The 14,078-nt window shown below is 41.6% G+C and overlaps 1 protein-coding gene across 3 annotated transcripts in view; it reads right to left on the bottom strand.

Moving 5' to 3' along the window:
* Positions 1 to 14,078, bottom strand: part of LOC309702257 (uncharacterized protein) — a 44,613-nt gene that overhangs the window by 21,881 nt on the left and 8,654 nt on the right. For all 3 annotated transcript variants that reach the window (XM_082526823.1, XM_082526824.1, XM_082526822.1), the window contains exons 2-3: positions 12,028 to 12,133; positions 4,293 to 5,393 (exon numbers count right to left, since the gene is read on the bottom strand). In XM_082526823.1, the coding sequence (XP_082382949.1) occupies positions 4,293 to 5,393; positions 12,028 to 12,045 (1,119 nt within the window). In that variant the 5' untranslated portion in view covers positions 12,046 to 12,133. The remainder of the gene's footprint in view (positions 1 to 4,292; positions 5,394 to 12,027; positions 12,134 to 14,078) is intronic.

The following is a 14,078-nucleotide window of genomic DNA, read 5'->3' as shown; positions in this document are numbered from 1 at the left end:
CGCTAGCTAACTGCTCAGCGCGGCAACCGCACAGCAACAACAACACACAGGGCGCCCTCTGACCCCGGAAGGACACACCATCGCAGCGAGAGGGCGTCACCCGTCACTATGGCAACATAAACAAAACATAACTGTACAAACAGAACCCCGACCAGCCCTGACCCGCTACATAGCCCCAACCTAAGGGGTCAGTCGTCCCCGACGACCCCATTACCCCACACAAAGTCCTGCAAATGTCCAGGTGCCTTCTTTTGGCGCACCAGCCGGTCACGACCGGCGGGGGGAAAGTCACTCGGGTCAGAACATGGGGTGCCACCATCATCCCACTTCTGACACCAATGTGGCGAGCTCAGACAAGGAGGAGACGGAGGTGTCGTTTGGTCTTGCTTCCCGTGAGCTAGCCAGGGAGCACAGCCGTTTATTGACATCTGCCGAAGAACACTGCCGCTAGCTAACTGCTCAGCGCGGCAACCGCACAGCAACAACAACACACAGGGCGCCCTCTGACCCCGGAAGGACACACCGTCGCAGTGAGAGGGCGTCACCCGTCACTATGGCAACATAAACAAAACATAACTGTACAAACAGAATCCCGAACAGCCCTGACCCGCTACAATATGCTGCTGAGAATATAGCCCAGAAGAAGCGTATAGTATAGCTTTTATTTTGGAAAGAGCCATTTCTCTGTAATAAACTCTCTTTTCCAAAGATGAGTGATTCCTCAATCAGATACAGGGCTTGCAAAATTGCTAGTCCGATGTCCTGGGGCTAGCGATTTTTCCAGTCGGGCTACCAAAATCTATCTCTTCCCTGCCCGTCGGGCTATTGTAGGAAGGAAAAATATATGTCAATGCTTTTGCATTCTTTCAGAAATGTAGCTGGGTAATTATGTCATTGGCATCGGTGAGCCACTGTCAATATGTGACATATTGAAATCGCGTTTGAATTTGCGCTTGTTTTTTGCTTTCACTTTGCAATCACGCGAACTGTGTATAGAGAGCGACAGCACTGATCTGTGAGTGGTGATAATTTGTGCACCAATTCCTCTGACATCATCTTATCAATCGTTAGCTTACTATGCAAACATGACAAGTGAAATCTCCCGCAGCTTAAACATGTGAGAGGTTGATCGCGCAGATAATCACTGAGCGTTATGTGTGTGTGTGTGTGTGTGTAAAAGCAGCAGGATATATATTTTAGTTCTGCTGAGCCAAATAAGACAGGTCAGGGTGAAGAAGTGACAGCCAAAGAAAAGTTTACCACAAAACGGAAAAGTTATGACAAATCAGACTATAAGGCAAAAAGAAAGTGCAGCTTTATGGTTTCATGGACAAAAGAATTTCTGTGGCTGCAATATGATGAGCTATATAACCGGGGCTGCACATAAGTGGTCCGCAGGTGTGCATTCGCTGTCAAAAAAAAAAAAAAAAAAAAAAACGCGCACAAGATATGAAGTTGCAATGCGTGTTTGCATACATACAGTGGGGCAAAAAAGTATTTAGTCAGCGACCGATTGTGCAAGTTCCCCCACCTAAAATGATGACAGAGGTCAGTAATTTGCACCAGAGGTACACTTCAACTGTGAAAGACAGAATGTGAAAAAAAAATCCATGAATTCACATGGTAGGATTTGTAAAGAATTTATTCGTAAATCAGGGTGGAAAATAAGTATTTGGTCACCTCAAACAAGGAAAATCTCTGGCTCTCACAGACCTGTAACGTCTTCTGTAAGAAGCTTTTCTGTCCCCCACTCGTTACCTGTATGAATGGCACCTGTTTGAACTCATCATCTGTATAAAAGACACCTGTCCACAGCCTCAAACAGTCAGACTCCAAACTCCGCCATGGCCAAGACCAAAGAGCTTTCGAAGGACACCAGGAAAAGTATTGTAGACCTGCACCAGACTGGGAAGAGTGAATCTACAATAGGCAAGCAGCTTGGTGTGAAGAAATCAACTGTGGGAGCAATCATCAGAAAATGGAAGACATACAAGACCACTGATAATCTCCCTCGATCTGGGGCTCCACGCAAGATCTCATCCCGTGGGGTCAAAATGATCATGAGAACGGTGAGCAAAGATCCCAGAACCACACGGGGGGACCTGGTGAATGACCTGCAGAGAGCTGGGACCAAAGTAACAAAGGTCACCATCAGTAACACACTACAACGGCAGGGAATCAAATCCCGCAGTGCCAGACGTGTTCCGCTGCTGAAGCCAGTGCATGTCCAAGCCCGTCTGAAGTTTGCCAGAGAGCACATGGATGATACAGCAGAGGATTGGGAGAATGTCATGTGGTCAGATGAAACCAAAGTAGAACTTTTGGTATAAACTCAACTCGTCGTGTTTGGAGGACGAAGAATACTGAGTTGCATCCCAAGAACACCATACCTACTGTGAAGCATGGGGGTGGAAACATCATGCTATGGGGCTGTTTTTCTGCCAAGGGGACAGGACGACTGATCCGTGTTAAGGACAGAATGAATGGGGCCATGTATCGTGAGATTTTGAGCCAAAACCTCCTTCCATCAGTGAGAACTTTGAAGATGAAACGAGGCTGGGTCTTCCAACATGACAATGATCCAAAACACACCGCCCGGGCAACAAAGGAGTGGCTCCGTAAGAAGCATTTGAAAGTCCTGGAGTGGCCTAGCCAGTCTCCAGACCTCAACCCCATAGAAAATCTGTGGCGGGAGTTGAAAGTCCGTGTTGCTCGGCGACAACCCCAAAACATCACTGCTCTCGAGAAGATCTGCATGGAGGAATGGGCCAAAATACCAGCTACTGTGTGTGCAAACCTGGTAAAGACCTATAGTAAACGTTTGACCTCTGTTATTGCCAACAAAGGTTATGTTACAAAGTATTGAGTTGTATTTTTGTTATTGACCAAATACTTATTTTCCACCCTGATTTACGAATAAATTCTTTACAAATCCTACCATGTGGATTCATGGATTTTTTTTTCACATTCTGTCTCTCACAGTTGAAGTGTACCTCTGGTGCAAATTACTGACCTCTGTCGTCATTTTAGGTGGGGGAACTTGCACAATCGGTGGCTGACTAAATACTTTTTTGCCCCACTGTAAGATTTTCTGGAGGAGGACAGACATTTGTTTAGAACTCTTAAAGATGTCGAAGAAGCAAGCTCCTTTAAGCAATTACTTTGGTGTTCCTCCACCTCCAAAGAAATGTCAGAAGGAGTCCGAACCACAAAAGAAGCACGTATTCTCGGAAAAGTGGTTGCAGGAGATGAGCTGGCTTCAAACAAATGATGAACGCACAGAGATGTGGTGCGGAATGTGCCGTGAAAATCCCACTCTAGCGGACAAAAACACTGCCTTTTATATGGACGCAAACGCGCGCTGCAACTTCTTATCTGGTGCGTGTCTTTTATTTTGACAGCGAATGCGCACATCCGGACCACTTATGTGGACCCGTGTAAATAACATAATGTTCTGCCGGGTGTGTCGTTGGTTTTCTTTCAATTGCTGAGTCAACAAGCGCCTTTGTTACTGGGACCAGTCATTCTAAGAAAGGCCCCCATTAGAACCCATGAGAAATGCAAGAAATGCATTATTGCTCAGTCTGCAATATCTTTCCCAGAACAAACACCAATTGCAAATAACATACTAAAAATAAACCTGAAAAAATCTGTTTAGAACAGCGTACTATGTTGCAAAGAGTGAACTACCACTGGCACAATTTAGCAGTCTTTGCAAAGTTCAAAAAGCAAATGGCCTTGATCTTGGTTCCACTTGTTCTTACCCGTGACTTCAGTGGAAATTTCAAATTCAGGATCTGACACAGACTGATTCATGTCCTACACAGTTCTTACAAGTTCATAGAAATTTCTGTTCAATTAGAACCAAGTATTTGAGTTGATGATTGTAATTTTTATACAATGTTGTAATTTGTTTTTCAACAATTTTTTCAACAATATTGTAAAGGAAACAAAACATCAATCAAAAAATTGCTTTCTTTTTTATTCGGGCTACTTACATTTATTTTGGGCTACCAAAAACTGAAGAGTCCCTGCCCGAAGGGCTACCAGGGATTTTGAAATTTTGAGAGCCCTGAGATATATTTATTTTTTAAATTACTTTTGTTTCAGCAACATTAAATTTAAAAACTGTACTTTTGAGTTAAAATATATATTTACAAGTTTAATAAATGACAAATTAAAAAGGCATGAACATTTTTTGTATCGAAAAAATATCGAACCGTGACACCAAAGCATCGAACCGAACCGAACCGTGAATTTTGTGTATCGTTGCACCCCTAATAAATACATACCTTACAGTAGCTGCACTTGTAGAGTCTCTTTCTGGTGTGGATCTGTTGGTGTCGTCTCAGGTGATGTGGAGATTTAAAAGTCTTCTCACACAGGTCACATTCATAAGGTCTCTCCTCAGTGTGGGTAAACATGTGTCGTTGTAAGACTGCGTCTGTTGTAAACTGTTTGCCACACTGTTCACAGCAGTACACATCATGTCCGGTGTGAATGCGTAGGTGTTCATTTCGGCTCCCTCTCTGGCTGAAAGTTTTTCCACAGATGTCACAGCTGTATGCCTTAATTCCAGAGTGGGTAACTAGATGCCTCTGTAAACTGCTACTTTGAGTAAAAGCTCTGCCACACTGATCACAGCTGTGCACTTTAACTCCACTGTGGATGAGTTGGTGTGTTTTTAGGTAACCCTTCAAGGAAAAAGACTTTCTACACTGTTCACAGCTGAACGGTCTCTCTCCAGTGTGGATGACCTGATGCTGTTTTAGTGAAGCCTTCAGAGTAAACTCCATCCCACACTCGTCACAGCTGTATGCCTTAATTCCAGAGTGGGTAACTAGATGCCTCTGTAAGCTGCTACTGTGAGTAAAAGCTCTGCCACACTGATCACAGCTGTGCACTTTAACTCCACTGTGGATGAGTTGGTGTGTTTTTAGGTAACCCTTCAAGGAAAAAGACTTTCCACACAAGTCACAGCTGAACGGTCTCTCTCCAGTGTGGATGACCTGATGCTGTTTTAGGTAACCCTTCTCAGTAAAACCCTTCCCACACTCGTCACAGCTGTATGCCTTAATTCCAGAGTGGGTAACTAGATGCCTCTGTAAGTGGCTACTGTCAGTAAAAGCTCTGCCACATTGATCACAGCTGTACGCTCTAACTCCACTGTGGATGAGTTGGTGTCTTGTTAGGGAACCCTTCAAGGAAAAAGACTTTCCACACAAGTCACAGCTGAACGGTCTCTCTCCAGTGTGGATGACCTGATGCTGTTTTAGTGAAGCCCTCACAGTAAAACCCTTCCCACACTCGTCACAGGTGTGTTTTTTCTCTCCCTTTCTTCTGTGGGGTTTGTCGGCCTCCTGAGAGCGCTGACTTCTGGCTCCATGTTGGTCCTGCAGTGATAGAGATACAAACAGAGGCAGTGAGTGAAATGCAGTCGTGGAACAAACTCAACCTTCAAACTCCATTAACACTAGTTTTAAACCTGAAGGTGGAGCGTGGCACCAAACACCTTAAAGGTCTCTTATCCCCACCTGCTGGTAGTTCTAACACATTACATCCAACCTGCTGTTAACCCTTTAAGACCTACCATAGAACCAAGTCCGCCAGAGCTTATATTATATTTTTACATGCTGTGGAGCCATTTTTGGGAGCATTTCAAGTTGCTATACATCAATACAACCATTATACCCCAGATTTTAATAATATGTATTCATTAAGTGCATAGTAATTACATAAATTGCAAAAAAGTGCAATAAACTACAAAAAAATTGAAAATCGTTTTTGATTTTTTAACATATTTGTAGTTAGAGAAATTTAAGAGGCTTATCCCTCAAAACTGTAAATACAAAAAAGTTGCACAAAATAGTTTCCCACCACAGGAAATTTATTTTGAGTGTCTTCATAGTTTTATTTTTGAAATACACCAATTTTTATACACTGCAGGAAAAACGAAAATAAATATTATACTGCAAATTTGCAAAAAAGCAGCATATGCATCAAAATAAACTATTTCCAGCAGTGCAATATGAGTCCTAAGCATCCCAGAAACGACACAGAAAGTCAAAGTCAAAGATAACTTTTAAAAAGAGCAGTATAGGCCCTGAGGCCCTGATCGCAAAAAAGACTACATTTCCGCGAAAATGACGTCACTTCCGGTTTCGGGCAGGTAATGGCGGAAATGCAAAAGTTCGCGCTGACGTCTATTCCAACGTAGGAAGTGTTTTGAACAGCTGATCTTATCGGTAAAGCGTGTTTCTGGAATATTATGTTTTTGTTCCTGCAAGCGCTTTTTATGCAGTTTTTGCAAAGCTTTATGTGGAAGGAAACCGTGACCTAGGACAAGCTGATGGCATCAGATTTAAGTACAACTCCGGTTTCATATGCAAAAAAAATTTTTGCGCTAGCTTACGTGGTTGCAGTGCTACCGGGATTTAAAAATAGTTACGCATAACAGAGCGTTCCCGCTCCGATCGGCTCTAAAGGGTTAAAGATAATTCATGACTGTTCAAACACTAAAATCATGCACACACACACACACACACACACACACACACACACACACACTGTTTTATAATTTAGATTATTTTGTTGTTTCCTATTACATATTTCTATAATTTGTATAGATTTATACAGAATTATTCAGTGATAATAAATCCTATGTTTGTTTATTCTAAAGGAACCCCGTTAGCTTCCACAACAGATGTTGCTCGTCTTCTGTCAAATACTCACATAAAATATTACACAATAAAGTGGATTCAAGATACCCACATAATTTCACTCTTACATCCACAGTGAGGTTTCACAATTGTTCAAATATAAGCAATCAATAATAAGCAATCAATAATAATAATATTTCTCTGTCAGCCTTCTCGGTTACGAATCGTCTTCTGCTCCTCTGTCATGCGGCGTCCCACAGGGCTCAATTTTAGGGCCACTGCTCTTTTCACTGTATCCATTGCCTCTGGGTTCTATCCTTAGAAGGCATGGGATCTCATTTCATTGTTATGCCGATGACTGCCAACTTTATTTGCCACTAAAACACAAGGATGGCATCTCCATAAAACCTCCCTTGACATGTCTAGATGACATTAAAGCTTGTTTGGCTCTAAACTTTTTAAATTTTAATGAAAAGAAAACAGAGCTGTTGGTGTTTGGACCCAGTGGTCCCTGTGAGTCCTCCTCTATTGTTTTAGGATCCCTGGAAGTCTACTTTAAATCTGTTGTTACTGACCTTGGTTTTAAGTTGGACAGTGATTTTAAATTGGACAACCAAATCAGAGCAGTGGTGAAGTCCAGTTTTTATCATTTAAGGCGACTGGCAAGAGTAAAATCTTTTCTTTCGAGGCAGCACCTTGAAACAGTGATCCATGCTTTTATTTCTTCCCGCCTGGACTACTGTAACTCACTTTATGTGGGGGTCAGTCAGTCATTGCTCTCACGTCTGCAGCTGGTTCAAAATGCGGCTGCACGACTCCTAACAGGGACTTAAAAAAGAGAGCATATAACCCCCGTGCTAGCCTCTCTGCACTGGCTGCCTGTGTCTTTTAGAGTTCATTTTAAAATTCTTATGTTTGTTTTTAAATGCCTTCACAGTCTTGCCCCGCCTTACCTCTCTGAGCTTCTTCATCTCCACACACCCTGTCGGTCTCTCAGGTCAGCTGACCAGCTGCTCCTGGAGGTACCGAGATCCAGGAGGAAGCTCAGAGAGGGCGGGGCCTTCTCTATTGTGGCTCCAAAGTTATGGAATGATTTGCCCATGCATGTTAGAGAGGCCCCTTCACTGTCCACTTTTAAATCACGTCTTAAAACCCACTTTTATTCCTTGGCTTTTAACCTCAGTGAGACTTAGTTTCTCTTTTAATTGAAGTAGTTATTTAATTAATGATTTCACTCTTCTTTTATTTGTGTTTTATTTATAGCTCATGTAATTTTATTTTACAGTTCCAATGTACAGCACTTTGTGTCAGCTGTGGTTGTTTTAAAGTGCTTTATAAATAAAGTTGATGATGTTGATGATGAATATCAATAACATTGAGGCACATTACACAAATTTCAAAAACAAATCATGTCTTACAATATTTACAACAACTAAAAGCTCTGTAAATCGGCTTTTAAGTGTTCATTGAAGTTTTTAATAATTCTCTAATTTTTTAAGGCAACTTATTCCACTTAAAAGTTGCTCTAAATGTAACAGTTTTACAAAACGTTACTTTTAACTCGAGCATTTACTAAATTGCAGTTTGTTGAAAACTGTGTAATATGATGATGTATTTCATCTGGATACTGCAGCTGAGCAGAATAAATGTGGTGTGTTTAACAGAATTGCTTTCTTTAGAACTACAAGTAAGCCATAGAATATTTTAGCCTGTACAGGAAGCCAAGAAAGGTTATTATGCATTTGATCAATATTAGTATAGTATGAACATCTTCACACTAATCTGGACGCCTTATTCTGGACTAACTGAAGTCTGTTAAGATCTGTCTTATTAGCTGCTGACCAAATGATTGAACAATACTCCAGATGAGACATTACTAGTGCATTAATGACATCTTTCATAATGAAGAAGTGATACACAAAGAGCATTTCATAGCCATAGCTATGCCTTGTCGGCAGAGTTATGTGACATTAGTGATGTTTGTACTTTCAGCGTTAACTTGGTTTTAAAGCCTTTAAAATATACGCCGTTCAATAGTCGACCTTAATCTGACAGAGAATGTGATGATTTTGTGGATAATTAAACTCACTCATATATCCACAAACACAACAAGCTGAAAGTCAGTGATGCTGCTCGGTTTGCAGCCCTGAACATCACGGCACAAGCAGGATTCACTGCACTGTTAATGTTAGCTGTGTTATATTGCTGCCTCTGTTCGGTGGTGTCAAGCCAAACGGACTTTAACGTGTGTTTGAACGAGCTGACAGTTCACTCGTTAAGCTGAAAGAAAGATGCTTTAATCACAGCAGTCACACATGTGTCCACTGCACCATCTGGAACTCTTCTTGTTTACACTCGTAATAACACAAACACTAAATCCTGCTTCTCTGGTGCTGTTGTGTAGCAGTGTGTACACCTGAGACTGTCACCTGTCTGTCTGTCCTGCACTCTCTCTGTTTCTTTCTCTCTGATTGTGGAATAAAAGTATGAACATGTGTTTATAAGTTACACTTGTGTTTGAATCCTGCAGCTTATCACACATTTGATTTCCATGTGTGACGACTGCAAGTGTCCAGAGTGAGGACAGACTGAGGGACCCACTGCTGCACATCATCTGTGAGGCTTTGCAGCCCTGATGATCCACCAGGACAAACTCAGCAGTGTGTGAGGAAGAGGAGGAGGAAGAGCCAGCAGCAGCTGACAGATGGAGAGAATAGACAGACTGTTCCCTGTTTGTGAAGGACTGCTAGGAAAGTTTAACATAACTGTCTGTCCTGAATCAGTGTTGGTCAAGTTACTTGAAAAAAGTAATCAGTAACTAATTACTGATTACTTCCCAAAAAAGTAATCCCGTTACTTTACTGATTACTTATTTTCAAAAGTAATTAATTACTTAGTTACTTAGTTACTTTTTAAAAACACGATTCTACATAATCCATCATATAAAATGTAATCAAATGGAAAAGTCTCTTTTTTTAAACTTGTTTTATTAGTTTTAATCTTTTAACTTTATGCATCAAGCAAACATTTAATTATATGCAACATTCTCTGACTGGAAGAAATTAGTTTAACATTGAAACCTATTTTCTGCACATTCCAGCACATAAAATAAAATATTTTTTGTGTTTACACTCAGTCTTTCAAATAGATGCAAGTAAAACACAGCAGAACATAAATAAAGTCAAAGACTCAGCGGTCCTGTTGCTCTATTTTCACCTGTAAAGCAGGAGTTGGGTAGGCGGAGGTTTACCCTGGTGCAGGTGTGCCGCGGTCAGTGGAAGAATCCGCAAGTTTCTCTGTGAGTTTCCCATTACGTCGTTGCGCACTTGGTGCTTGCTTGGAAGTTTAGGGGTTTTTTTCCGCTGTAAAAAGAAGTTTTCTTCCCACGCACGATGGACGCTGTTTTTGTCACTTCTTATGGAATCAAACTCAAAGTAAGGTCAGTACTTCCACGCTTTAAACGCTGCACGCTCATACTCTCTCCCACAATCGATATATGATCCAATGTTGATCTCCACACAGCTGTTGTCACTAACGGCGCACTCGCTTACGTCACTGTCGTGAGACATTCTCGCAAAGAAATCACGGTTTTAGTAACGCAGCGTTCCTACGGGAAAGTAACGGTAATCTAATTACCGTTTTTGCAATAGTAATCCCTTACTTGGGTTACAAGTAACGCGTTACTGCCCATCTCTGGTCCTGAATCAGTCTTATTAGGTAATGTTCAAATAATGTGATCATCCCAGTGTTTCCAGTGTGGGAGAAAGTACTCAGGGCCTTCAAGTTACACACTATGAAAGGCAGCAACAAGTTTAATGTTCAGAAACCTAAAGTCTGTATCAGCAGCAGAATGGAGCTAAAAATAAATGTTGGTTTCAGTTCTATGAAGCTTTGAGTATTTTGGATCAGTAGCTGCTGTGTTTGTTGCATCATATTGCTGTGATTGTGTATATGCTTTATATATTCTGAGCTAAGTTGATCTATAGTGTTACATCATATTCTATAAGGATGTTATGTGTTTGTAGACTTTCTGCCCAGTTTGACCCATTTAGCAGAAGTCAGCCTGTTTAAGGCTCTGATATCTATTCTGTGTGACTTAAAGCAGTTATGACATGGTCTGATTTTCTCACCCAATAAAGGAATATTTCATATATCAGTCTACTCTTCATTCTATCAGACACAGTTATCACAGCTCCTACATTTGCTTTTTACACATATATGTAAGCATTGAGCCAAATTTAGTACCAACATATTAAATGAACAATATTTGTCTCTTATATATGATACATCTATATACACACTGTCACAGATACTTGTCTGTGAGTGAAGTGATTAATATAATAACTATAATATTGGCCATATCATATTTACATTACCACAGTGAGATGACTTTAGTCTCATGAACAACATCAGCTAATTGTTATTTACAGCTAATCTTAAACGACTGTTCAGCACAGAAATGAAGCCCAACAATCATGTTCCACAGTCCTGTGGTCTCAGCCTCAGATACTCATCAAATCACACAGAGCTCATGTAGAAACAAATGAACTAAATATGTTCTCCTTCATTTCTGTCAAACAAAGCTGTATGAAACGTTTCCAGCTGTTAGTATCATGGTTGCTAGGCAACCTGGGCAGCGCGACGGAGGCTAGACGTCCCATTTCACGAGCCTACGAGCCTCGCACTTCGGCCTTAGCGGTCTTTGAGTACGCGGCCCTTGAGGACGCGGCCCTTGAGGACTTTAAAGCTGCAGAACCTGAATCGGGATACAGCCATGATGATCTCCAGCCTCGTGCTCGCCAACATTCTCACCTGAGTTAAGAAGACGATCACTGAAATGGTCTCAGCAGGTCCTTTGATGACAGCAATGAAATGCAGTGGTAAGGCTTTTTGGGGATTAAGTTCGTTTTCATGGCAAAGAAGGACGATGCAGTTCATCTGATCACTCCTCATAACATTCTGGAGTGCAGGCAAAATGCTATTATAAAAACTTAAGCAGCAACTTCTCCAGGTTCCAATATTTATGCAATTCTCAAACCTTTTGGCCACGACTGTATAACCTCTTCTGAAGTTTAGTGGATATTATACATGGTTATGCTCAGGATGTGTCGGCCAGTTTCCACTGGAAACGCCTTTTGGTTAAACTGTCAGCGAGGAATTTGCATTTGCACTGTATATAACTTTAATGCACATAAACAACAGCTGGTTGTTTCAGTGAAAATACATTGATGGGTTTTTAATAAAGTTGTGCAGCTGTAAAGTATTTTGTCTGGTGTCAATTCTATCGTCAGCTACATCGTTATGGCAAATGTTCAGATGTATATGGTGATAAATATCTTTGGTCATATGGTCCTGCTCTGTCTGTCACCTTCTGTGTTGAGCTCATTGTTTCCTCTGTAGTGGCTGAGCTGAGTCCAAGTAGCTGAAAATGTTCCTCTGCTGCTCTGTCAGACTCTCCTCCTCCTGCTGATCAGCTGGGACACAAAACAGATCTTTGTTAGGCTCCACACTGCACTGAAGAGTCAAAGTGTCTCATATGTTCATCTGACAAGTAAAAGAACACATTTTTGTTTCCCGAGGTGGGCAACTTGTTGGAAACAAACACAAAAGGTTTGAGCACTGATACCTGCCATTGCTGGCATTGAAAGATGCAACGCCAGCAATGTGGATTGTCAAGACTCAAACCAATCATCAAGCAAAGACAACAGGGATCAAATGTACCGCATTTTGATCCGGGACGTACTCTGCATGAAAACAAGCGCTCACTCTTCCTGCTCAACAAATGACAAGGGCGGAGCCTTATACCACGTGATACAGAAGCTGTGCCGTGTGATGCTAAAATTAGCAGGGAAACAACAACGGAGAGCACGTCAGGGATGACGAGAAAGTGACAGGAGAAAATCCGTCCCGGTCAACCACCCAAACATCAATAACGGGAACCTTATACAGCGCTTCCCTATACACGTCGAACTCCCGCAGGCACAAAGACATCACGGAGGCTATCACTTATCACCTGACCAAAGATATGGCTCCATCAACACTGTGCAAAACGAGGGATTTAGGAAAACGATCAACACCCTAGACAAACGCTACACAGTGCCGTCCCGCAACTATTTTTCTATTGTTGCACTACCTGCTCTGTACACGCAGCGTCGAGCAACGGTGGAGACGGAATTTCAAGCAGGACAACATTTTGCTGCAACAACAAAACGTGAGACATTTGTTGTTTTATGTTTATTTACTGTTATGAGAGAATCATGATCTCAATTCTAAGCCAAAAAATCGTGATTCTCATTTTATGCAAAATCGTGCAGCCCTAACATTAACACAAAACTATTGTTTCACCAGAGAAACACACATGAAGAGAGAGAGAGAGACAATAACAGCTACCAAACAGTCGTCATAATTCGTCACACAATGAGAAAAGGACAAATCAACAAGTAACAATGACTAATTAATATTAAAATCTGTAACATAATGTATTGTTTGGAGTTTAGTCTGATTGGTTCAGGATGAGCTGCCATTATCCAATCACACGTCTGCTTACCTGCATCTTTTCTCTTTTTTCTAACCTGAGCACCTGATGGCTTTGAACTTTTGTTGTCCATCTTCCATTGGTTTGAATTTTGCGCTCCAGTACAAACACAAATCCCCCAACCCGAGGATCAGCACAATTAACCTAACAGACCTACACCTTAGTTCACAGATTCACTTTGTCTAAGGTTGATTTCTGGGATTTCACACAACCCAGGATTCAGATCGTGAATCCATGATGGGCTTGGATTTACATCATTATAAATGAAATGTGCTCTACTTGGAAGCAGCCGGCCCCGCCCCTTTTGACGGGTTGTGTGAGACTTTAAATCATCAAACTGTAAATTATAAATTAAATTGTTATTGATCCTTTACCCCGAGTCCTAAAGTGTAGATTTATTTTCTTACTCTTCTTATATTTGTTTGTTTACTTGCACCGCTGTAACTGCAGCCTCGTCGTCTCGTCTCTCTATATGCTGGACTGTCTGTAGCGGAGATGACAATAAAGTTTACTTTGATTTCAGCAGCGCGCAGGCGCACCGAGGGCCCTCGCGCTCACTTTATAGAATTTAGAAAAAACATGGGTGCAGATTATAAGTCTGTATCATAATATCTGTTTGTTGTGTTGTTTTTATTTTGTTTTGCGAGTTGGTTATTAGATGCCGCTCCAGCCAGCCAGAGACTCCCCGCCGCTGGGGTGCGTCTTAACTCTCACAAGGTCACCAACACGAAACGTGGCATGTCGATGTCTCAAGTCATAGTAATGTTTTTGTTTGTCATGGCTATAGTCCAAAGCTGCTTTGGCGTGGTCGTGAGCTTCCTGCAGGGAGGCTCTCAGAGTCTCAGGGTAAGGCACACCCGGTTCATCAACACCTGCTGTAGAAG

This window comes from Aulonocara stuartgranti (genome assembly GCF_965226115.1).
Source record: "Aulonocara stuartgranti genome assembly, chromosome: 3".
Classification (NCBI taxonomy): domain Eukaryota; kingdom Metazoa; phylum Chordata; class Actinopteri; order Cichliformes; family Cichlidae; genus Aulonocara; species Aulonocara stuartgranti.
This window is presented reverse-complemented; position numbering and strand designations above follow the sequence as displayed.